The sequence below is a fragment of the Populus nigra genome, chromosome 9 (assembly GCF_951802175.1).
Source record: "Populus nigra chromosome 9, ddPopNigr1.1, whole genome shotgun sequence".
In the NCBI taxonomy this organism is placed as follows: Eukaryota; Viridiplantae; Streptophyta; class Magnoliopsida; order Malpighiales; family Salicaceae; genus Populus; species Populus nigra.
Window position 1 is genome coordinate 10,139,526 of NC_084860.1, and position 26,639 is coordinate 10,166,164.

The 26,639-nt window shown below is 35.4% G+C and overlaps 1 protein-coding gene across 1 annotated transcript; it reads right to left on the minus strand.

Annotated features, from left to right (window-relative positions):
* Positions 1–26,639, minus strand: LOC133703750 (187-kDa microtubule-associated protein AIR9-like). Its single transcript, XM_062128385.1, has 38 exons — positions 26,477–26,639; positions 25,024–25,844; positions 23,167–23,238; positions 23,014–23,079; positions 22,767–22,838; positions 22,598–22,663; positions 22,416–22,478; positions 22,259–22,324; positions 20,112–20,211; positions 19,805–19,906; positions 18,153–18,385; positions 17,957–18,071; positions 17,500–17,620; positions 17,245–17,420; positions 16,418–16,553; positions 15,982–16,082; positions 15,824–15,871; positions 14,607–14,791; positions 14,382–14,499; positions 14,138–14,265; positions 11,705–11,873; positions 10,997–11,115; positions 10,641–10,809; positions 10,393–10,477; positions 10,189–10,262; positions 9,970–10,089; positions 7,963–8,158; positions 7,751–7,872; positions 7,239–7,446; positions 6,989–7,062; positions 5,070–5,208; positions 4,439–4,617; positions 3,448–3,603; positions 3,154–3,285; positions 1,704–1,762; positions 1,103–1,135; positions 886–1,017; positions 1–446 (listed from the first exon to the last, which is right to left on the minus strand). The coding sequence occupies exons 2-38, from the start codon at positions 25,825–25,827 to the stop codon at positions 255–257; spliced, it is 5,130 nt and encodes a 1,709-aa protein (XP_061984369.1). The 5' UTR covers positions 25,828–25,844; positions 26,477–26,639; the 3' UTR covers positions 1–254.

The following is a 26,639-nucleotide window of genomic DNA, read 5'->3' on the forward strand; positions in this document are numbered from 1 at the left end:
TTGCTAAAAGTCTAAGACTTTTGAGAACTATTTTATTCTGGACGCCTAGTCCGAAACCATACATCAGAATGTAAGGTTAACAACTTGATTTCATCGTCAACAAATCTCTCAACACCTCACCCTTATATTTTCTACAAAATAGTTCTGAAATACATGCAGGCAACACAGATAATACGAGAAAAAAATGAAAGTGAAATGGGCGTGACAGATGAGTGGACGCCCACATAACTAAAAACCTATGCATAAATGCAAAGTTATTTTACACCATAGTTATTGTCTATTTTGAGCAAAGAATTGAGGGATGTGCTATTGAATCGCTGAGCAAAGCCCCGAATCACAAGGGCGATGACATCCCGCAAATGTCTCGAGTGGACCATCAGGTCTACTTCATTCTCACTATCCACAACAATCCTAAGCCGATGTTGGTCATTTCGGAAAAGCTCCACCTGAAAAAATATCTTTAACCTTAGCTTTTCTGGTAGTAATAAGATTGGGAAAAGCAAACTATAATGGACTAAAAGTGCTTTAAGTTTAAGCTCCGATTATTGACAAAGCTAAATAAATAAATTGTGAGCAAAAAACATTATTGTGATGTGGGAAGAGAGCAACATAAAGTGAGAAGCATTGAAAAAGACAAAAAAACAGGGGCAATTTTCTATTTTTACCACATCAGAGTACTTCTAAATTCATTTACCAAACTGTCAGTACTTCTACATTTACATTTATAGTATAATGTTTGTTAAAGTTGACATTGAATTGTTGAATTGATAATTTAAAGCAATTATCAATTATCATTTACCAAACAAGTTTGGAATAATACTGTATGCCACGGAACAAAGTAAGCAAGGTGTATACAAAATTATTAAAGTTCAGACACAAACTCACATGAAAGGGAGGAGCATAACTTCCACGAATTTCAGTAGTTGGAAAAGAAGTCTTAGAACCAGGCTTCACAACTTTCACTCGTTTCCTATTAACTTCTAGTATTCTTCTCTCAAGACTACCCTCTCCAAGAACCTGTAATATTAACAGTAACAATAAAATGCTATATTTTTTTTATCATTCCAACTTTAACCTCAAAATTGCAATGACATGGAAAAACCTTTTTTGGAGAACGGTCTTTGTCACATAATGCCTGTATACAAAGATTTGCAGTCAGTTCTTGAATAATGCAAGAGAATACACATAAATGAGCTGGCTTGGACAGTCAAGACTATTGCAATTGTCATCTTCAAGCAGTCCTTTCATGACAAGCAATAATATATTAGATCTGAACCAAACAAAAATAGCAAACATGGCAATTCAGGCAAGCATCTCTCTCATACTTTCACAGAGAAAACCCAAAAGAACAGAAGTCAAAATTCATCCTCCTATCCTTCTCCCCTCCAATTAAGAGTTCTAGAACATGAGATGTATGTTCAAAACACCTCCACCAAACCTTTATAACTCAACAGAAAAGAGGCCAAAAACAGCTTCAGTTAAAAAGAAAAACAAAAACTACATAAAAAACAATCTTGAAATACAATTCTTTACATGAAAGTATAGTTTGGTACATTCTGAGATGCATAATTTACAATAAATTCAACAAATACAAAAATGATGTACAAGAAATGTACAAGAAACATCAGCAACTATACCAAGAGCACCAAAAATCAATTAGTATAGAGGAAATTATATTCATCAAATACTTAAAATATACACACCTCAAACTTCACAGACCCAAGTTCAATCTTCTGCTTAACTTCTTTAAAAACATCAGGCTCTGAAAGTTAATCATGCCAAAATCAGGGGGGGAAATTGATGACAGACAATCAAAAAACTTAAGAGATTATACAGGATTAATCATAATTAGAGAAGGTATTTCACATAAGTGAGTGGAGAAAAACTAAACGAAACTAAGGTAGGACATGGACATGAAAACCCATACATGAAGCTTGCTGTGGGTTTGTCCTTGGAGCAGGACAAAAGAATTGCAAGTCAAATCTTGTCTGTTTATACATCAAATTCAACACACACGACTCATTTCTTAATCAATACATTATTTAAGATTTTAAAGTTCACTGCAATTTGTCCCCAAAAGAACACCCAGTGGCCATTTCCAAGCAATAGAAGGGCTTGTGGGATTTAAAGATGGAAGGAGATACCCCATTGTGTAGTCCAAAATCTGTCTTAGGTTCTGTTGAACCAAAAAAAAAATGTTTGATGATTTCATGTCACATGACCGATCCGCCATGAAACTTGCAATGCCAGGCTTGCTCAAAGCCAAATCAGCTAAAGTTGAACCAAGCTGCAAATACTATAAGATGGGTGTCCAGCAGAGTTCAACCAGGAAATCAGGAAATCTTTTAATTTCCTTTTCTTTTTCAACAAGGCACTTCCTAAATCTTTTCTTCATAAAAGCAAGGCACATTAGATCCTATTTTCCAAAAAAAAAATAAAAATTGAAAGAGCATGATATATACAAACTAAAAAACTCGAACCCTCTCTTTTTCTTTACTTTGTCTGCCCTAATCTCTTTGCTTTTCAAGTTTCCAATCCTAGTCTTGATTTTGTAAAATTTCTGGAAAGTTGCTTCCTATATATTTAAAAATGAGATTTTCACTAACGGAGAAATTTCAACAGAATTATGGCAATCTCAATTGCAGCAAACTTTATTTAACTCTTAAAAGGAAGGTTTTATTATTTTTTTAATTACCAATCGTTCTATGTAAAATAAACATCACTTATTCCCAAAGCTAAAGATAAAATACATGATTGTTATTGAGCTTGATGTTGATGATAAGAAACAAATTAATTTCATATAAAATATCAACTATAGTAACATAAATTTCATCCGAACCAACCTATGTTCTTCCTGTTTCAAATCCATGACTTTCTATTTTCTTTTCTCCAAATTTCACTTAAATACATATAAGGAATCTCTATTTTAGACATTGTTTCACACAGATACTAGTGCTCTTTTGGTTGGGTATTGTTCCACAGTTCCTTCTATGGTTTAGGCTAGAATCAGAGGGATTAGATAACTGTAAAAATTCAAACCCTGCTGAACCTGTTTAGGTGACATTGATTTTATACCAACAACAATTTGCTAAATTGTTTAAAATAAACAGTGGGAAAGGGGAAGTACAAGTAGCAGAGGGAATTCGAGCATACCAACTGCAATTGGCTCTGTTGATGCAGACACCGGTTGCCCCTCAACACCATCGTCTCTCACAGGAGTATAAATTGCCACCAGCCTGTACCCCACATCATCAACATTAGCTTCATACATCCTTCCCACCTCCCCTACAAGATCAAATAATTTTCCAAGTCAAATACAACATTCGAGTGGAACCCACCACCAGCAATGAAACTAAATGAAGAGATTACTGTCAACAAATATGTCCATGTGGAGCTTTTTGTTTGAGTGTATGGTTCCAGCATTTAATGGTTTTTCAGCTGTCATACCTGGAATGGAGATTAGATCGGGACTACCAATCATTGATCTAAGCCATTGAATTCTACTTTTGCCTTCTTTTCCTCCACTGTAAATGCCTCTAACAGCATATAAGTTGGTGTGAAAACCCCTACCCTCAATCTCCAACTTATTTATTCTAGGAATCCCTAAAATCAATCAATATATCAATTACTTAAACAAGAAGAGTTCATGAGAACAAATACCGAGATAATATAAGAATGCAATCAAGTGTTAGGCATTCAAGAAATATTGCCAATAGCAGCAGGTACAATAAAATCTTAGCAACGAACATGTCAACAAAAAGAAAAGAACAGAAACTTTCATCAATGAAAAATCCAAGAAAAACAACTATTTGTAAAATCATGCAATAGATAATCAAAAAGGGGTTCACGTGTGAATGCTCTCCAAAATAATGGGATAGTTTGAAATAGACACGCACACATATATATACATACATAAAAGGTTCACCCTTTTATTAAATATTTTACTAACAGATGTGTCAATCTATGATAGATCTTAGTTAATCCATGGTAAATGTTACATTAATAGCAAGATTTACTTTATCATGACTTAAAAAACCTTCCTCTAATTTAGTAAAATATACAGGTATCCCTAGTGTGTGTGTGTGTTTGTGAGTGGAGAGAGAGCGATATAACACTACTTTCACAACATTTAGATTAAACAGAAGACTTTAACCTGAACGAGGAAATATCCAAGCATAAGTGAAACATTTGCAACATGTGATTAATAGTCAGTTCAGAAATAGACATCCATAGCTAGCCAAAATGTCAAAAAAATATTAAATTTGGAAAAATTAAATCAAGAAAATGGAGTGTGTTACTTAAAAACCATGTCCCATCAGAATAAGTACATACATCTCATGGAGTGATACAAAATTTTGAAATCAAATTGATGGAGATAGATTAAAATATGAAATAATTTCCCCTAAATAGAGAAAAAACACAGTTTAAAGCAAAAGACCTGGCAACACAGCAGCAGTCTCAGCATATGCTAGTTCACTCAACCTTCCAAAGACATCAGTCACAATACATTCACATCTGAAGCGTCTACCGATATCTTCTAACTGCAACTTGTAAGAACAGGAGTGCTGTGCAGGCAAGAGTTCAAAAGAGCCATCCCCTGTCACTGTTGAACAGAACCTGCAGCATCTTTGTGTCAAATGAGAGAATGACAATAGCTAAGGACTTGTGATGAAATTCAAGAGACTGGAAATATTTCTGACTTCATTGCATACATGCCAAATTCTGAAACAGAAACCAGCCATCTAATGGTTATGCATGTCAATTCACCAATAGCCAGAAAGTATACCAAAGTGTTTTAGCATCTATTTATTCAGATTCCCAACAGAAGTAAAATGATTTAAAAATGTTTGCCTTCATACGAATTTTGGTTCCAGTAAAAAGAAAATCGGGTTAGATACATGTTGCTGTTGTAGTATGAACAAGTTTAAAACACTTCAATTGCATTGACCCTTCATAAATATACTTTAAAATTTTGCTAAGGATATAGGGAAAGAATGCCTAACAATACTAGTTATTATTAGAAATCTAACAAGGAAAAAAAAACTCTAAAAGAGAATTTTGCATTTCACCATTGGTATTTGACTTCTTTTTTGTACTTGCTCCAAACATTTCTTTGGGTTTCACTCTTCGGGATCACTTCAACAGCAGTAAGTACATCACCTTCAATTGCCTTTCCTGTGAGAGCAACCATTTCCACTTGTGGAAGCTCTGGGACAAATAAGAAATATAGTTTAATTTGCATGATGCTCCCAAGGAGATGTAGCCACAACGCAGTATACAATAGAGCATAGCATATATAATGTTCAGCAACTGTATCAATAAAAGCAACAGGGTGGAAGAGAAGAATGTAATGCAGCAAGGAAAGCAAAGAATCAAAGAAGGGGGGCAGATATATAAGGTCACATCTGTCTGCAAACGAGTACTATATGCCATGTTCAACAAAATTACCTTGCAAGTAAGAGCTTCGATAAGAATTTGGAAAGAGGAAAGGCTACGCACATGGATCATTCTTGCAAGGTTTTAGGAGCTAGACCTGTCTTCTAGATAGACTTATGTCTAGATAAATTTATTACTCTTAACTTGCCAAAAAAGCTAGTTCATGAGAAACCAAAGCTCAATAAATTAGGAGAGTTTTTTCATGGTCGTTCAAAAACTTTTGGTGGTAACATTACTAATCCTGCTTTTTAACATAGTAAAGCCAATTGTCTTTCTAATTTCATGAGCTCTAGTTTCTCAAGAATTAGTCTTATTGACTAGGTTGAAATAATAATTTGATGTAAACAAAAATCTACTCGGAAGGCAGGTCTAGCTTCAAAACCTTTGCAAGAGTTACTACAAAAGTTTTTGAACAATGATAATGACAATCTTGATTGTCATGAGGAAATTCAACCACTTGAGTACATGACAATCTTGCAAGCAACAAGAGCAAAGTTTGAAGGTTTCTGAGTTACATCAGATTCTTGGAAAACAAGGGGAAAAAGTGAAAGTAAAGATTTCGTTGTGGATCCATTTTACAGGGACCATCATGCAAGTATTTATAGCACTCTGATGAAAACCCTAAACTTGAATAAATAGGAATCAAAATCCTAGTAAACGCCATTAACAATTTTCCCATTAAATTAAGGACAAAATCCAAATTTCTAATAAAAAGCAATCTCCCAATTCCCAATTCAACTTATGAACACAACCCAAAAAAGGATACAATCTTATATTGCCTAATTTAGATCAAAGTACAATCTCATGCTTCTATCCTTTTCCACACCTCCCCCAACATTCCCAGCTAGTTTGGACTTCAGGTTGACTGAATTGAATCCATAGAGTATGGTTTCACAGAAGATATATTCATCAACGGAACTCACCTAAAATTGTGAGTTGTACAATGAGATAATTAGAGCACAAGGCAAAGGCTAGAGCCTGCTGACTAGAGGTAGTTGTTCAGGAATAGTAACTTCTTTATTCAATTCCATGTAACTTTGTTTAAGAAATCAAAAGAGCACAGAATCATAAATCTAGGACACTCCCTCCCATGAATTTCTATTTTACCTTTCAAGGCTTCTCTTCATCTACACAAAAAACAGGGAAACTAAGATAATATAAATCTTGTGAATGATAGGCTAGATCCTGCTGACTAGAGGTAGTGGTTCAGGAATAGTAAAGAAATCAAAAGAGCACAGTATCATAAATCTAGGACACTCCCTCCCATGAATTTCTAATTTACCTTTCAAGGCTTCTCTTCATCTACACAAAAAACAGGGAAACTGAGATAATATAAAATCTTGTGAATGATAATATTACCCACCTTCATTTCTATTTAATGTTTTTAAGGTAAACATAACATTACAGAAAACAACACCACTGAAGAGTTCACGCGCGGGGGGGGGGGGGGGGGGGGCATGAATAAGTGATTAGGTCAGCTAGTTTATACAGCTCATCTACAGTTTAAAAGCAAAATCATATTCCCCATTCTTTCCCAAAAGAGACTACACACCTGGGAGAATGATGTTAGTTGGCTCGGACAACTTAAGCTCACCTACTACTGAATCTGAACGAACAGGTGTGTACCTAAGAGAAAAATTTGGACATGTTTATTGCAGTATATCATCACATAGCCTTATGAACCAAAGGAATACTGGAAAATCATTCTAGAGTAATATTCAAATGTTTGGCACATCAATAGATACCTAAGTTTAAACTTGAGGAACTTAGATGGGATGGTAAAAAAGAGTAAGAGCAGTTACCCAAACAATAAGCAGCAATTGTAATCCAAATCTGTGACTTTGTACGTTCTAGAGTTAGCCCCATTAATAAGAATGATTGTTCCCTCATTTGTCTCTCTATACCAGCTGAAGAGGCTCAATCCCTCATGCCCACCAAAATATTTTCCTTCTCCAGCATAAACACCCGAAGACAGCTCCTTCACATGAACATTAGAAACTACTGGAAGAGCTGCCACAAGATATCAATTCCACTTTTTAATGAGCTATTTAAGGAAAAGAAGAACTAAACAAATGCAGCTTCTTGGCATAACTTGGGCCAGACCATGGATTGGTATAATGGAGTACATGTAATTCAATTTAATCAACCATACTGTGGTTCAAAAAGTGGCCAAATACGTTCATCACAAGATTAACAAAACTCCAAAATGCATGCACCTGTGATGATGTTTGTGGAAAAGGATCATAGACCTTCCATAACAAGATAGGTCTTTGTTGTCAAAGAACATATGAAGTTGAAATTTATGAATGAATACCAGGGTTCACTGGAGAGTTGGAAATTGTGACTAAAGGCTTTCCACACTTGCCATCTGCACGAGTAGGCAGCCAGTACAGAGCCAAATAAGCTCCAACATCTTCAATTGATGGAGTATATGCCCTGCCACGAGTGCAAATCAGTCTCAGAAATTCATGGTTAAGATGAACTTTCTCAACTCTTTGAACCCAATATATTATACAAGTTACTTACAAGGTTTTACCACATATAAGATCATCATAACCAGCATTTGATATATCCAACAATTCAGATTTATTTAGCTTGTCCCTTGTTCTAAACCAAATGTACTCTCCAGCACCTTCCTGTCCACCGAAGTATGTTTTTTGTGGGATGGCCTCCTTGTCCTCGTAGCAATTAGGAATCACAAGTTCCAATCCCACTGGATCAGCTATTTAAAAAGAGTAAATATAGAATAAGACAAATTTGAGTGTGGTAAAAATTTTATAGAAGAAAATGCTAAATTAGAATCAGTGCTAAAAACACCAAAATGTCAATTAGATTCAATAATTTCAATCAGGAATCTAATGAAGCAGTGCATCTAGGGGGGGGGGGGGGGGGGGCAACTATAAACACATTAGCAAATGCACTTTGTCATGTCAAGCATGCATCCAAGTAGTATACGCCACTGACAAACCAATAAGACCTGAGTACCAAAACCCCCTGTGAAATATGTTTTTGAGTTCCCATAAGACATTTTACAGAACAATGACATGTGTGTCTATCTTTAAGAAACATGATCCTACAGTTGCATCACATAGAGCATTCAATTACAAGAAAATCTATTTTGATATAGATTTTGGCTGATTTTCCAGAAGTTTAGGAATTTAAAACATTAAACTCACCAACCATTGTGATGAAGTAGCTATGTTATTCTTAGAGAAACACTCTCCACTTTGGAAACCCAAAGCTACATTAAGCAATTCTTCTTCAACCAACAGGTCTTTTGGTAAAAAAAAAAAAAAAAACAATAGTGTCCTTGGTAGATTTCTATGTTCGGGATTTGGAGTCTGATGTCATGGGTTATTTTGTAAGCTTAGTCTTTAATAGAGTATTCCTATTTAGTTTCAGTACTAGTAAGGATTAGAAATCCTGATCATTTAAGGAGTTTTAATCTCTATAAATGAGGGATGCTACATTTTCACTCTCTGTTCTCCTGTTCTATTTTCTCGTAATTCTATTTCTTTCTTGCATAAAAGCAATGCTGCTACAGTAACAGATCACTGTTCACAGCCTAATTTCTCCTTGTTTCTTTCTAAACAAGCTCTAAGCTACTCTAATTCTACGAACAACAAACCCTAGCTCACCACAAATCCTTCCTAGAACAGAAATTTCAAATATGTCTTGCATCATCTTGGGTTTTTAATCTTTTTCAATCAATCATCTATCAGTCGGACAGAAACCGGTTCCTAGGCTTTTCTTTGTTTAACTGGTCAACCGGTTCTGGATTTCCCAGAAACCAGTCGACCAGATGTCTCTATTTTAGCTTTTGCTTTGTTTTGTTGTTGTTCTAGCTTTGTTCTTTGTTTTGACCTTCTGGTCTCTTTATCCGGTCTTCGGACTTGTACTACTTGGGGTATACCCCTTGTATCTTGTAATTATTTTTGGATTTATACAACTTAAACTTTTCCAAAAAAAAAAAATGAATTAAGTAACATGCACAAAGCTGATGATACGTGTATCATAACAACCCCAACCAAATCAAACTCAAATCCATTTATGTCCTTCCAAAGCTTTCCATCAAGAGCACCTTTTGAGTGCTAATTTAGATTCACAGAAGTTAATGTAAAGGCACATGCTTTTTGAAACTGTGACCTTCTATAACCTAATTATCATGCAAGCATGACAACAATGATACATAACAACCCAAAACAACTCAAACTCAATCCATGTGTCCTCCCAAAGCTTTCCCTCAAGTGCAGCTTTCCGGTACTAATTTCAATCCCCAAGTAAAATTTGACATGAGGAAAAATTCCTGCTAGAGAGTCATGTCCTATCCCCTAAAGTAATCTAATTATTAAGCAATCATAAGTTCATAACAACAATGTGGGCAGTCCAATCAGAATCAAAGATCTTTTTTAGACAAACAAAAGCTACAGCAATTTTTATTTTATTTTAGGCAATAATTTTCAGAGATGTTGAGGTCCACAAAAAGATTATTGTTGTGTCTTATATTTTCTGAATTATGAAAGTATGACTCACCAGGTACAATCACATCAGATAATATGGTCCGTGGGCTTCCTTTCATACCATCTTTGCGAATTGGAGTGTAAACAAGTTCGATGCATTGTCCAGCATCCTCTAAAGTCAAATCAAGATACTCTGCAACATTTTAAGAAGACATTTTCTAATCTAGTAATTCCAAGAAGACAAATCGAATTGGTAAAACATCATATTTCATGTTGCTTCACAGAAACTTACCGTCCACACTTAATTTCTCCCTGATACCACCACTTTTCACTCTAAACCATTCATGGAAGCAATTCCCTCTCTCTCTGAATCATAGAAAGGCTTTAATTTCATGAGAAACAACTACAACAGGCTTAGACATTCCAGCACTCAGTAAAACAATAGGTTGCTAATGCCAATAAAAGAAAAGGACATCTTGTTCACTAGAATTCTCACCCTCCACTATATGATGCAACAAAGCTCAAACGCTGTCCTTCCATCATCGATCCCAGAAACTCCAATGACTGACAAGTTGGAGGACCTGTGCAAGATTTTAAAGATAGAATCACAAAACCAGACCTTACTAGTCAACTATTACATGATGGAATAGAGGAGATTAAATCTCAAAAACTGCATAATTCAGAAGCTTATAAAGAAACACGGCAAAGAAAAAGGGTAGCAACTATGAAAAGGACATCACATACCTGGTATAATAGGTCCAATCTGTTCAGAAAAAATGGTAGGGCCACAGGCCCAATCACTTCTCACAGGCTCACATGAAACTGAGACAAAGGAGCCAATGTCATCAACTGAAAGCATGTATGACGAAGTACTGGCTCCTTGAATTTCAATTTGAGCACCATCTGAACTAGTCTGTAAAAGAATAGATTGGTGAATAAAGCATAAAGAAGTCAACAATCAGATGTAGCAGAAAAATGCCAATTCTACCAGTAAGTGATGTTCCTCCTTTCTTCTACACTATGTCACAAACAACTATGGCAACTTGCCTTCAAAATATGAGACGATTACTAAGTCCATACATGCATAAAGAAAAAAGTACCCGAAACCAGCAGAAAACTGAATTCCCCTCTTCACCTCCCCAGTATTTTTTGTCAACGCTTAGTGAAGTTCCTTCAATAGCATTTCCAACTATTTGCAGAGAAAGCAATCTTGGACTTCCTAATCATCAAAGACAACTTCTCATAAAGAAATAAGTTTGAAACATAAACAACATAACTAGCTACATGCAGACAGCACAAACCAGTTTAAACACACAAGTCTTGGTAAGCATTCACAACAGATAGCTAGTCCATAGAAATACCTAAACCACAAGAAACTAATATGCTTTCAATACAACTTTCTTAAGATTCAAAATTTATCTTCAACCTTCACTTAACAGCTTAAACTTTCATGTTAATTATATATATATATATATATATATATATATATATATATATATATATATAGTACAAGTCCATTTGACCTAGATGTCAACAATTCAAAACCTAATCCTTCCATTTATTTGAAAATTAATATCAACAAAAAGTAGTGGTGGAATTGTGCCTAATATCTACTTCAATGCCAATAAACATTTAAGGGAAAGAGCTAATTAAGCAAAAAAAAAAAAACAAATCATTGGCTTTGCTTATAAACTTTAGTTTTATATTGTGATTTACATTAATTGCAATATTTTGCAGCTTCATCTATTCTTGGTTCACACACTTACACAAGCAAGCAAAATTATATAAACTTGAGACAAGAAAATCACCTGGTCGAATGCGTTCAACCCCCATGCAAGTTCTTGGCTCACCTGCTATTCCATCATCACGGACTGGGATGCACTGAAAAGAAATGAATTTACCAATTGCATCTCTAGTAACACAATACCGAAGAACTCCAGAACCCTCAAGTATCAAGGTTCCATTGTCTCTTTCAAACTGAAAATTCCAAACAACACTGAAAAGTCAGTTTAAGTGCAATTCTTGGATAAAAAACAGGCATTAGACACACTCGATAATTTTATTTCTTTAAACTAAAACACTCAACTCTTTACTACCCAGTTTCAAAACAGTGGGATAATCAAATGGAATGGTGCAAAGGAATACAAATAGCCCAGTGTTGTTAAAGACAAGGCGATAAAAGGCCCCAAGCCTGTAAAATGCTTGAGGTGCTCGCCCAAATGAACCAAGGCAATATGTTATAGATTAAAAAATGTGTACAATATTATAGTATAATATATTATATTATATAAAATAAATCTAAAATATATATCTTCCCAATTAAGATTAGATCATAGATCATTAGAAAATCAAAAGAAAATATACAATACCATGACATAGTCATATAAAGTTATATTTTTCACCCTTAAAACAAAAAAAGATAATTTAAAGTGGTCTGCAGTAAGTAGCCAAATAGATTAAAAGGCAAACTTAAAATCATCATCATTATTCATTAATCTTCAAAAACATCCTCATTTGTACTTGCGTTGTTCTCTGACTCTATTCAATGCAAAGTTGGCTTATGTTTCTCTTCAAGTGCCCTTCTTTGACTGTATGTCTCCCTCTCACTTTAATGATTTTTTTATTCTTTTTTACCCTAATCTTTGTTTTTTTTTTTAACAAAAATACCCCTAAGTTGTTTCTTGTGGTAAATTTAAAAATGGACAAATAGGTCAAAACATAAATTAGTTAAAAAACAAATCTAACAGAAAAAAAAAAAAAAGTATTTCAATCAGGCGCTCGCTTAGGCAACGCTTCATTGAAATCCATCGCCTGAAACTAATAAAGGTGTTGTGGTCTTGCCTAGCCTAGGCGAGCGCCTCTTGACAACACTAAAATAGCCTACCCCAACTAGCTTGGGTTTGAGGCTTGATTGTTGTTTCTAAACAAAGGAATAATCAAATATACTTGATACAAAAAAAAAAAGCAATAAAATGGATGTCAAGACTAGAAAAAAAGTTGATAGAAGAAACAATTGGTACATTAAACAAGCTAAAGTTCCAAGATACATATTCCAAATGACATAAGAGCAAAAAAAAGTGAGTGCTAATAATTTGAACATATTTTGCTAAGACTCAAATGGTTAACTTCTAGATATCCTATCTATTTCTCTAGTGACGCAAAAAATGACATGAAAAATTGAATCACAAATAGCAGATAGTTAAATAAAAAAGGCTACACCTTGCAGCATGAGCCGCTACCCCACATAAAAGGGAGGAAAAAAACCTATTTCAGAAAGCCTCTTGGAACCTCTAGTGTCCAATTTTCTACTGGACAATGTGACCTTACATGGAAAAAAATGGCAATGTTTTTTCTTTCAAATAAAATAATAAAAAAAACCAAACAGTCTGTTATGAGTAAGTAAAAGTACGAATATCCACCAAGACTGCAATATGTAAATATGCATAAACTAAAACGTACAGAAAAATATTGTTATAGATCAATAAAAATCTTCTATTTTTCAAATAGGAAATGATTTTTCATTTTGGTTTTAGGCTGGGTTTCGTTTGGGGTAAAAAAATGGAGGTTAAATGTTAAGGGGTTAAGTACCAAGGGATAAGTGCTAAGAATCCAAGAAATTGGTTAAAAGGTAAAGTATTAAAGATGTTTGGTAGGTGTGTAAAAACTACTTGTAATGGTGGGACCCAATAATTTTTACATCGATATTAAAATAAATATAATAAAACAATAATAAAACAATAATAAATAATGGTAGGATCCATTTGTTGGGTGTGCACAAAAAAGAGAATGGAATTTGAATTTGGAAAGAGAAAAAAATGTCAAACTTCGAAATTATTTCCCCTCTCAAAAATTTTGCTACCCCATCCCCTATAGGTTAACATTTAACCCCCATTTCAAGGTTGACTAACTTTAACCCAAAACCAAACACACCCCGAGTGTAAGAATTTATTCATGGAAATAAGAGAAGGATATCATGAAGGAAAATCTTCATTGCATGGGTACGGGTTATCCACAAGAGCATCAAATACAAAAATGATTTCAGTAGAATGATTGTCAAAGCAACATCTCTTATATGCTAGCAATGAAAGTTAGAAATATGAATCTCTTGAAGTAAGCATGTTAACAAAACTTTAATTTCATCTGATTATCATTAAGAAGACAGGTCTAAACAAGTGAAAAAGAAATTAATGTGACAAAAAATTTGAAGTTGTAGCGCACAAGGATTAGATTTAAGCATTTACCTCATGAAGAAACCAATTATATTCACTTTTCCCTTCATGACCACCTACATAACCATATGATGCTGTCAATATTCCACCTTCAGTGTAGTCGCCCGAAATTGATAAGAAATTTAGGCTTGGGGGAAGAGCTGAAACATGTGGAAAAATAACATGTAGATTATGTGAATTTCAAACCAGAACTTTAGCTTGTGTCAAAAACATATTCAAGAATCTTTAGCAAGGCAGAGGAAAAGGATTTACTTACTCTCAACTGCTTTTTCAGATATAGCATATGCTGGTTCACCAGATTCACCATCTGGAGTCATAGGAGTATATTTCGCAACAATGTAATAACCAACTGCTCCTAAAGGTATTCGTAATGCCTAAATTAAGGCAAAAGTTCAACTATGAACATCCAACAAAAATAAAAGAAGAGGAGACACTGGCCCATTATTTCTGTGTACATATACAGACATACAGGTTTACCCACCTTTGCAATCTTTGCTGTGATCAATGCATCAAGACTATTCTCACCATCCAATGTTGAAGAACTTGTTTTAAACCACTGAACTCTGCTAGAACCTTCAGTTCCTCCAGTAACAGTAGCAGTTACAGTGACCTTACTGTTTTCCCGTAAATGACCAATTATCTTTATATTCTTTACTTTAGGAGGTGCTGAATTTGGGGTAAACAAAACCATCACAACCAATGGGAGTCAGAAACTTTATGCAACACGATAAAACTGCAAAAACATTACAAAGATACCAACAACAAATACTGCAATAAATATTACTAGCAATGGAAGAAAACTATAATGCAAGGAATTCAATAAAGCTCATTGTATCGTTGTTATCAAGAATAGAATCTAGAAGACCATACCATATTTGAAGAGTATATACTGATGAAGCACGCTTATAAAGAACTAATTGTACATTTTTCAGTGGACATGATAAACAACTAAGACTCTAAACTTGATAGAGGAGCAACAATTTTGATTTTTTAATGAGGATAATACTTGACTAGGATAACAAGCAACCATTGACATGGAATAGAGAAATGGCAGGAATAAAGAGAGAAAAACAAACAATAAATTTGGCCACCTAGGCAACATTGCCCCTACTATTGCTAAAATATCCGGTGCATCACTAATTGGATTTTCATTTGAGGAAAAGTACACCCTCACACACACACACACACACCCTTGACATTTAAACAGAATGGCTTGAGAAAGAAAGAAACAGTAAAACTACACTGAAAGTTTTCCTACCTTGGCCACTAAAGTTGATGTATTACATAACTGAACGAAACAAACAAATTAAAGAAGAAGAATGGCATACATAGCAAAAGAAACTAAGATTAGTGCCACAAACAAATTTCACTTCCCATGATCGTGATTTCCCTGAGTAGGACAAACTTGAAAACTATGCTGTGTCATTGACTAGTTGGCATTTGCATGAGTAAAAGTGAATCTACTTTCTTATATTTACTAAAACTAACATGTGCTTCAGTTATGTTGATTTAGGGTTACCACAGACTGCAAGAGGTTCAAAAATGAATTTAATTTAGAAAAAGACCCATTACTTGCCAACTGATACGAGCTTCAAATCTATCAGACATTTTCACTATAACCAGGAAGCGTAACAATGCCTCCGGGCCCCTGGCACAAGAAAAAAAAAGTGAAAACATGTTGGCATCATTTCAATCTACCTTGCTTCACTGGGTGAGAAAATATTGAAACAGATTTCCCTTCCTGTCCTGCAAAGAATGCTAACTATTATACTACGTAAATATAATCTATCAGAAATCTAGATGATGAGAAAACATGTTTCTTATAATTTCAACAACAAAAAGGGCAATGGGCCTACCTTCAAAATTAATGGGTGAATATACAAAAGCTAAGCATCGTCCAACATCTTCACTGGTCAAGGCATACTCAGATGTACCAGTTGATATGGATACAAAATCTCTACAAAATAAAAAAATAAAAACAGCCAAGAAGATTGAAATAACTTCTATCAAAAAAGAGTCCATGAAATGTGTATCTCTTAGAATCCACAATTAAAAAAACAAACGAACTCAAATGTCTAAATGAAAACCATGAAAAGCCGAGCACAAAAAGAAATCCAAACCCAAATTGAAAACATACAAGGAGAAAAGAAGGCCTTGTATATGCAATGTTATTTGCATAAAAGTGAGCAGGGCATAAGCCTCTAAAAACAAGAATAAAAAACAAACTCAAGAGAATAAGTTCTTTTTTTTCCAAGAAACAGAGGTGGATTATGAGATATTGAGCACACTAACCCAGTATTCTTATTCTCCCGTAACCATTCAAACTTGCTGGGACCCTCTTTCCCCCCAAAGTAATCCCCAACTCCTTTAATGATATTTCCTTCTACAATATCTCCAATAATTCGAACATTGCTGACCGATGGAGGTGCTGTCACAATGAAACACAATCCTTCAGCATCCAATGCCATACTATTTGCATTTAAAAATAAATGGTGAAAATATTTAGCAAATATATAGCAGATATGACTACCCAATAAAGTCAAAATTCAGAGCATGAGAACAAACATTCTGAGTTTTCTATGAAATTTTAACTAAATTCCCAAGTCAACTGTTTGAGCCTAGAGGGTTGCATTGATTATTGAATTAATTATGAGTTGAGCGTAAAAGAGTTGTTCATGCAAAATAGGAGGATATCTCATCACTCATGCTAAAAGGAGGTTTGATTTTCAGGTTCATTCTTTGAATTTGAATAAATGAAAAATTACTTCCTCGCCTTTTCAAGGAACATACTAAGTTTCAAATGGTACGTTTCTTCGACTTTTATTTTATACAAGAGAGTTTAGAGAGTTGCACCAATAAAAACCTCAGAAAAAAGAAAATAAATTGTCATGTATGCTAAAACGCTTGATCACAGGAAACTCATTCTGTTTAAATTCAATATAAGTCTTGGGGTGGGTCAACCTTTTCCCAACAGATATTTCTTTGGGATGTTTCCCTGATAAAGGGGAACCAAGCATAAATTCAAATAGGAAATTCATAAACATCTAGGATAAACAATAAGAAATTGAAGAGAAAACAGATCGTACACTAACTAATCAAGGATTTCATCCCCTACACACCTGCTTTAACAAAATCAGTATATTTATATTGAGGTTCCCCTTTGGCGCCTTCTTCTGTGACTGGTGTGTACATAAAAACCAAACTGGAATCAATGTCATCTAAAGTTAAACAATACTCCTCATCTTCTGCCCCTGCAATAACCACTGGACTACTATTCCATCTTCTCCTCAGCCAACTGAAGAAAGGCAATAGTGGAGTTAAATTGCATATTGACCTTGGATGTGTATATCCTACAACCACGTTATCAATCTTACCTAGCAACACCTTTCCCTGGAGTTCCACCACACCATGCAATCCCAGCATAGCCTTTGATAACATTTCCTTCCACCAACTCTCCTTGCACTTCAAGGTTCACAACCTTTGGAATTCCATTTCCTTTATAAGATGAAAAGGTGAGGTTAAAAGACAGTATGACGCAAGTTACATGGTGAAGAAAAGGTTGGGAAGAAATTAGGTTAAAAGACTCTCTTTGACTGAGAATAGCAGAACCTACAATTCCTTGAATGTTTGCATGTATATTTGTCTGTTTCTTCATTTCTAAAAGGGCTTTTCTATTGTAGATGTAAAGCCACTTTGATGTGAATCAATAATTACAAATTATAAATTTATTCCGCTAACAATAAAATAACATGTTGATAACTTAGAAGCTAAATTAACAAGCAACTTATTCAATATCAACCATTCATTTAAATAAATTAGAACAAAACATACCGGGTGAAACACGTGACGATAGGGCAAAAATAGGAGGATACTCTATTTCTCCCATTACGGAAGTACATTCCACTTTCAGAAATTTACCGATGTCTTCATGCTTTGGCCAGTATACCTAAGCATCATAGGATACTATCAGCATAGCATAAGATGAAGATATCTGCTCAAACGTTTATATATGACATGAATCAATTACCTCTTCAGTGGCATCAGGAATGGCAGCAAAGCTTGAAAGTGCTCTTTCTCCCACAAACCATTGATACTTTAAGACTAACTGTGGAGCGGCACTTAGATTGTTGTCTTGAACAAAAACAAAGTGGCAGTGGCAAGCATCTCCTTCGAACGGTTGATCTACCAACGCATCTTTGAGCAGATAGCCAGGAGGGAAATGCTCTTTCCATTGCTCATACAGAAAGTGAAAAGTGGAGTCTGTTCAGCAGACCACAGTTCAAGGTTAAGAATTTCACCAAGGAGCCTTCATGATTGGCAAGATCAACTATAATTACTTCTTGTGAGATAGGTTCACAAGTCACAGCAGCCTAATATTCACATTGTGTTACATAACATGACAGTGGAGATTCATAATGTGGCCCTTGATTGTGTTGCCTTATATGTTTCAAAGTCTTTGGTGGTCCAGCTATTTCCTCAACATGAACTCATTAACTATGTACTAAACCTGATACATTGCCTGCTCAGTAGTACTCACAATGCAATCAAAGAATCAAAACAAGACCTAGATAGAGGTGCTAAACAGCATATATCCATTTATGGTTGGTTTTGTGATAGTTAGGCTGAGAGTGGAGGTTAAGAAGGATTCTCACTATGTTGATACAAGTATAATATAACAGTAAGTTGACTAGTGTTTGTTGTCTGGTGTTTGTTGTGTAAGTAGCAGCCATATTTGTCAATCACCTTCTGTTGCTTAATCTGTGAGTCAGATAAATGCTTATGGAATTGGTGCTTGAAGCTGTGAAATTTATGGCAGGTGTAATTGAGGTGGACATGAATGCATGGAGAAGGTATTGTTCCCATTTAGGGAAATTTAAGGGAAAATTATCATATCTCACTTATTCGGATGATACTTGTCAGTAGCACGCACTATTGACATGTGGAACAATCTTTTGTTGGTGAGGAAGATTACTGAATCCGTATTGCTATTTATATTGTTTAGATGCTCACATGTAATAAAGGTTGAATTAAGTACCATGGCATGCATTGAACCTAGAAATAGCAATTACCACCTTTGTAACTAATTTAATAAATCCTGTTAACTTTTATTCATCAAAAACTTTGTAAAAATTCATGTGCACATGCACAAAGCACATGAATTAGCATGTCCACATTCAGGTCATAATGCCTGCAGTAATTGATTTCAAAGGCATGGCCTCCATCATCACAGTAATTAAGCATTCGGTGATGGAGAACAAGAATAGGAGAATCAGAGCAGAGATGATAGAAGATAAGATGAGAGAAACAGCACCAAGAAAGAAGGCAGAAAAAGGAGCACAGGGAACTTTTATGAACATTTAACTATAATGTAACCTCAAGAAAATAGTAAAAAAAAAATCTAATACGGAGTTGAATAGACAAAAGTAGCTAGCAAATGGAAAATAAGATAAAAATTTAATACCCACCAAACATCACGTGCAACTAATTAATAACTACGCAATCCTAGAACAAATTAAGCAAGAGAAAGAGATCATTGTCTAAATAAAGCAAGCATCTATAATAGGAGCTCCTCCACTGAGCTAGAAAAAATCAACATCGCTAGAGATGTGGTGATTTATTTGATGTAGTTTTCAAAGTCCAAACCAAGCACCAATATAGTGTGTTTTGCAAAATGAATACCTGCTGCATTCTCAGGGCGACAAAGCTCCCAACCATCTCTAATACACAATGCCGTGCATGCTGGATAACGCTTTGCAATTGCAACCTCTTCCCGGGAAAGATCTATCAGAATTTCCAAGTTTAGAAAACAATGAAAAAAAGTAACAAAGTGAGAACTTCATAAAGTGAGTACTCTATTTTCAAGGTGGAGAGAAAAAGAAGAAGAAAGGCATTTGAAAGAAAATGCAGATGCATGTTTTGTTGTATATAAGGAGCAGACATATCATTCAATCTTGAATAAAGGCATTTCGAAACATGCCAAGAATACCTCTATCATTAAACTTTTTCAAGGTAAGACCAACAAGCAAAATCGAGGCGGCTTCTAAATGAGGCATCTTAAGTATAGGATTCTCCTCCACTCGCAAATGCTGCAGCACAACACAATATTAAAAATATGTATCTTCTTGGGGGTTTAAGAAAATGAACATGTTTTCATTAATATGTCATCAATGCATCAAATATTTGTCTCCAACTCTTACATCATTGGAAGATAAATATGTGTACAGAAGATGAAAAATATTCTAACTGCATGTCGATCCAAGAGAATTCAGACTATGCTGGCAGAAAGATGAACGCAAATGAAAATATTTCTGTAGTTTCTTCTACTCCCAAGTCCAAATACCACTGAAACAGATTTCATTAGTCTCTAACCCTAGGCCATATTAACCTTAAATATTCTTGAGCATTGACCGAGATTATACTTAATCCCTATAGTTGCACATATTAAAGGTTACACCCGCAGCTAAAAAAGGCCAGTAATTCTGTTAGTGAAATTACCAAAAACAAAATAAGATGTCCCAATATAAACTGGACTGGACCTCCAACGAACCACTCTCCCAATCAATCCAACAGAAAAGCAGGCAGCTCAATGTTAACTATAAGTCATGGATTGCCTAACCCTTGGAACCCTTCTCCTTGCAGCAACCATTTCCCCCCCTCCCACTCTTTCTTTCCCTCCTCCTATGTTCTCTCTCTCCTAAACAACAAGATAAAACAACCATACAATTCTAAAGTCAAAACTCCCTCCCTCTGACTCCATTCTGCCTCTCTCCACACCAAGACCACCACTGCCACCCTCATCTTCACTGTCAACCTCTGTATCGCCTTAGACGTCAACCTTTTCAATGACAGCACATATGCAGTCAAACAGGCATTATAGAACCACCTTCAACAAGTTGACATTGTGATCTTCCTCCACAGCTGGCCAACCCCCAAGTGCCAATCAAGTTTCAATTCAATTCCAAATCAATAATAACAACCCTTTTGACCAAAATGCCTCCAACAGTCCTAAATTGATCACCTTTTGTTTGAATTGATAGCAAAAATTTGAACAAAAATGACCAATTTGAAACAGAAGTTTTATCTCTAGGACTAGAAGGATGGGTCTGAGCTATCTCTCGTTTGTTTATATTTTGAGCTCAAATTTGCCTCTCTTTTCTTTTCGCCTATTCTTTAAGTGGTTAGCAATCATAGAAGCTTACAAGTTTGGTCATTGGGTTGCAATAGTTTAGCTTCACTCGTGGGAGATTAAGAAACAAAAAATGTATTTTTCTAATTTTTGATACATGGTAAAAGTTTAGAATTTTTATAATTATGGGTTAATTAATTGGTTTGAGTTGACTGATTGTTTTGACAACCAATTTTGTTTCAAGGTGTGAGAAGAAAAATTATTATTTTGTGGCAGAGGAGGTTTTGGGGTTTGACAGAAGTCATGTCAGCGACAAGGGTAATTATGAAGACACCAACTACATGTAATCTTTTTCTTTTTTTTATTTGAATAATCATCTACCTGGTTATTTGGTGGGGTTCATGATCGGTTTGTGATAATACGTCTTCAATGGAAAAGCTAGACATTTTCTTTGGATGGAGACTAACTTCAGTAAAATGAATCAGAATTATAGGGTGTTAAGTAAATGATGCAGTAAAAGATGCCGTGGAATAATATGTGAAATTATAGGGGCAAAATGTAATCGAGGCCAAACTATTGGTTGCTCAGGGTAATTTATCCTACTAAGAAATCATAATGATGAAGATTGAGATACCTCCAACCGTTCAATATTGGTTCACATAGCATGAGAAAGCCTTAAGTCAAATTCTTGAATTGTTGCAAAATACTCTCCTTCATGATTTATAAATCATAGTGTGAAAAATTCAAGGCTGATTTACAACATTATCCAGCATTTGGTCAAATAAGAGAATCATATCAATTTTCAAGTCAGACAGACTTGCCTACATCAGCATTAACCACATTGATGGTACCATAAAACTAGATACAGTAGTAAGAACCTAAATAAACTACACAGAAGGAAACGGAATGATTGAGCATGGCAGTAAAGAATGTGAAAATACAAGACTAGTTCAGCAACTATGCGTCTCCAGAAGTTAAAAGGCAGAATTAAAGAACTTAAAACTAACCTCAAGAGATGGTAGGTGCGGGAAACCCTTCAGAGTTGTTATTTTGTTTTTGCTGGCAGCTAACACCTGAAGAAGTAAAAGAAGGTGAAAACATTAAAGATGGTGATTCAATCACGAATTTAAAATAAGCTGGAGTATTATTAGACAGCATGAACACCTGTAGTCGAGGTTGGCCTGCCATTGACAGAGACTTTAACTTGTTTTGAGCGACCGAAAGAAACTTAAAATGAAAAGCAAGACAACAAACCATAATTACTTTTGCGTGCGGATATAGAAGTCCATTATCAATCATGAATTGCAATAGCAGATCAGCAAGGCTGCAACAATTTAAAGGCTTACCTCCAGGTTAGGAAGCTGAGGAAGGTTTACAAGTGATGTGATTTGATTCCCAGCAAGATAGAGTTGCTACAGGTAATAGATATTTCGCCACCTTGTTAAATAAACCATAACAAGCTATAGTCTATTATAATAATGAAACTTCCGTGATGACTGGACATGAGAAACAAACCTGAAGGGCCTGGCAATTCTCAAGAGGTTCAAACCCAGACCCCTTGAACTCATTGAAACTCAAATCAAGGACCTGGAAGAACAGCATTGTTAATCAGTTACTAAGCTTCTTTTGTTTGAAAATGGACATGCATAAAGCAGAGTTCTAGTAAGTTTTGAATTTTTCTAATTCAAAAGTTGTTTACTGTGAAAAATGGCCAAGTAGAGTAGTACTAAGAAATGGAATCATGATAAAACACAAAACAAACCTTCACACGCTTCAGTATCTCAATTCCTTCCAATGTAGAAAGGAGATTGTCTCGAAGATAAACAAACTGTCACACAAAAGTATCAGTTAAACATTCTCTATTCACAAGTTTGGCATATATAAGAACCAAAACATCTGGATAGTACATGTTTACCTCTAAATTTTGGGCTAAGTTCAACCCACTGGCATTGAGACTACGTACTTTGTGTCCTCTAAGATCCAATCTCTGATGCAACAGGAAAAAAAATCACAAAAAAAATGGCAAAGACCAAAATCAGAAATGGTGAAAGGAAAATATAAGCAGCAACAGTCAAGATGCCGTGAAGTACACATTGAATTGTTAAGAGTATGTGAAATGCTCATGGACTTTAGGGTTCTGAATGTCAATCAGCCACATCACATCACCATGTCACAAGAATATTTACTAAACCTTCAGAATGAAGACAAAAACTGGTATCTGACTAATTGATATCTCAAAGAGCAAGGCTATATATACAAACAAATCACACCAAATTTTCAAACAAATGCTTAACCAATCATCTAACACTTGTGTGGCCCACAATTCACCATCTATTACTTGCCAGATATGTTTGCATGGAGTTTTAGAATGATTTGATTATATGCACAGCATTTTCCTCTCTCAATTCTGATAATCCTTTTTCTCAACAAGGGGGTGTTGGTTTGCATAAAATATTTTACATGTAAAGTCTTTTCCCTTGAAATATTGTACATTGAGCATATATTCTAATGAGGTTGAAATAGTTAGATGATGACATAAGAGTAAAATTGTGAATTGAGAAAATACATTATGGAACTTAATGAATTGAAAACATTGCACTGCAATTGAATTAATTATATAGGCTGTCTGTGAAACATTTCACCTTGGCCAATTTTCTGTGAAACATTTTACACAAAAAAATATAAGAAAATCTAGAAAACAGTAAATACTTTACAAAAAAAAAAAACAAACACCCCCAAAGTTTCTTCTAACAATACAGGAAACAAGGTCCAATTTTGTAAGACAAAAGATTTTCTTAAAGATGCAAAACTTGAATGTTACACAAATATTTAGGCTCTAGCATCATTATCCATCTATGTATTTTGAACTGCTTATTAAAAGAACACGCATAAATAATTATTTCTTTCTCCACTAAAGAACTGTAACCAATCCATTTTCTACAAATCTACAGTTTTGTTTCTTTTCAGTATTCATACTCAAGATTAATATGACTATCAAGACTCAGAATATTGTGAAGCATTTACAAACCAAGAAAGGAGATTGGTGTTCTATAGGGTATTTGCCTATGATAGCAACCTGCAGCAATGATATACATAGTGTCTTTTCGATTTCCCTTTTCTTTTCAAGATACATGGGGTGCACTAAGATAATGATGGTTAATAATCACAAGTACCGAACTGAAATGCCTCACCTCCAATCTTGAACTCGTATTTAACAACTTCGAGTATAACAGATAGCCACAGTGTCAAATGAACTAATTCCAGCTATAACTTTAAAGAAGATTCAGCAGTTATGATTGGATAGGCATCTAAAAAAGAAACCTGAGTGTTTAATTCTTATGTCCAAAAAAAAATCCTTTTCCTTTTTTCCAGCTAGAACTACAAAAGGATGGTGGTATATTCCTTCACTTAGAAAAGAGATAGAAATGGACGTCAAAAATTAGAAATAAGGAAATGCATTGACTCGTTTTTGGAACTAATGGACACATTATTGATTTCCATATATCAAGATAATAGAAGACGAAATGTAAAACAAAAATGTAAAACAATTCATGTCATTGTCCTCTACTCTGCGCATACTAGATTGAACATGCTACATGGTATATTTGACAGAGAAGTCAAATGCAGAGGTTCAAAAGATGAGAAACGTGGCAGAAAACAGGACCATTACCCTAAATGCTTCGTTCTGTGGTCAACAAAATGACTAAACCAGAACATCCAAAAAAAATAGCATGCCTCGGGTTTTTGGAGAGCATATGAATAGCATGCTTACCACATCATCGCCAGCTTTAGTTTCCACCAGTGGAAGAGCAATGAAGTGAGAATCGTGGCTTTCAGGAGCACCTGCTCTTCTCCGTCCAGTCAAATTGAAACTCCTATCCCGGGAAGTTGATAGGGACCCGGCTCTCAAACCACTAGAAATAGAAGGGGACCTAGCAGATGGAGAAGAAAGCTTCTTCCTGCTCATGCTACTGGCAGTACTGTCCACTGATGTGGAAATAACCCTTCTTGAAGAAGAAGAAGAAGAAGAAGAAGAGGCTGGCAATGCTGGCTTAACTGAAGGCTTCTCCAGCCTACTTACACCTGACCCAGTTGATGCTCTCAAACACTTGTCCATGGGAACTGAGTTCCTAGTCTCGGAAACACTACCAGTTCTAACCATGGGTTTTGTAGGAGGCAAGGAACTCCTTCTAAGCTCTGGAAGGGACCTCCTCACTGGGTCCGAAACAGCATTATTAGTCTTTCCGCTGGTATTCTGCCGTTTTGTTGAAGAGACGGGTTGCTTCTCAGGAACCCCTCCAGTGCTGTTTCTTCTGGCGATTGGAACTGGCTTGGTATTGCAGGAGGATGCGTTTTTGGCGGTCACATTTGAACTTGAATCTGAACTGTTTTTTGGTTCAGTCCTCTTTCGAATAGAACCAATTGGTGTTAAGAGGTGGGAATTGGCTGAAATGGTAGGTTTTGTGGTTTTCGAAACCTTCATAGGGATTTGCATTGAGCTACCAGACGACTGCTGCCTCTGTTTGTCTGGAGTTGGAGACCTTTTAGCCGCCTCGTCACTTAAAGGTTCCTCCATTTTTAAGCTAAAGTAGCCTGATTCAACCACCACAACAGCAAGACAGCATACCATAACAATGAATATTGTTGACGTTTTAAGTCACCCCAAACCGGAAAATAGTAAGGAACCTGAGAAACATCGGAAAGGAAAGGAAACCCAAAAAAAAAAAGTAAAAGCGGGGGGCGTGAAGGGTTGTTGAGGGGAGGCTCTCATAAATTTCACGCAAGACCCACTGACATGGGCATTATTGTTCCGGTTAAGGAGTCGGCTTCACTGCTCGTTTGGGAAAAATATAATAATACCAATAACTATTATCATTATAACAACAAAATAGCCCCCCTCTCCCGATTTCGAAAATCTATTTTGTTTGTAGCAAAATAATGATAATCGACAGAGCAACAAAACACTGTTCACCGACAAAGGGAACTGGAAAAGAGAAACTGAAAACTTGCAAGCTAAAAACGGGGAAGATAAACCTCGGATGTCTTAAAAGAGTAACATGTATCCTTGGATTGAAATGGTGGAACTTGGATCTAGCACAAAATACAAGTTCTTCTGCAAAAACCCAAGCTTCCTATCCTCTCTGTGGGTCTTTTAGAGAGAGAGGGAGAGAGGGAATGTGAATAAAACAGACTAAACAAGTAGAGAAAATGAGAGAGAAACTTACTTGGAATGGATGGTGGGTGAAGTAGATCTGGCTAGTGAAGTTTCACTAGCATGGAGAAGTACTATGTAAAAACCCCCCAACAACTGAACTATACCTTCCTTGCTTTCTGCTTTGTGTCTTTTTCTTGTAAAGTAATGCATAATAAAGTAAAGAGAGAGAGGGC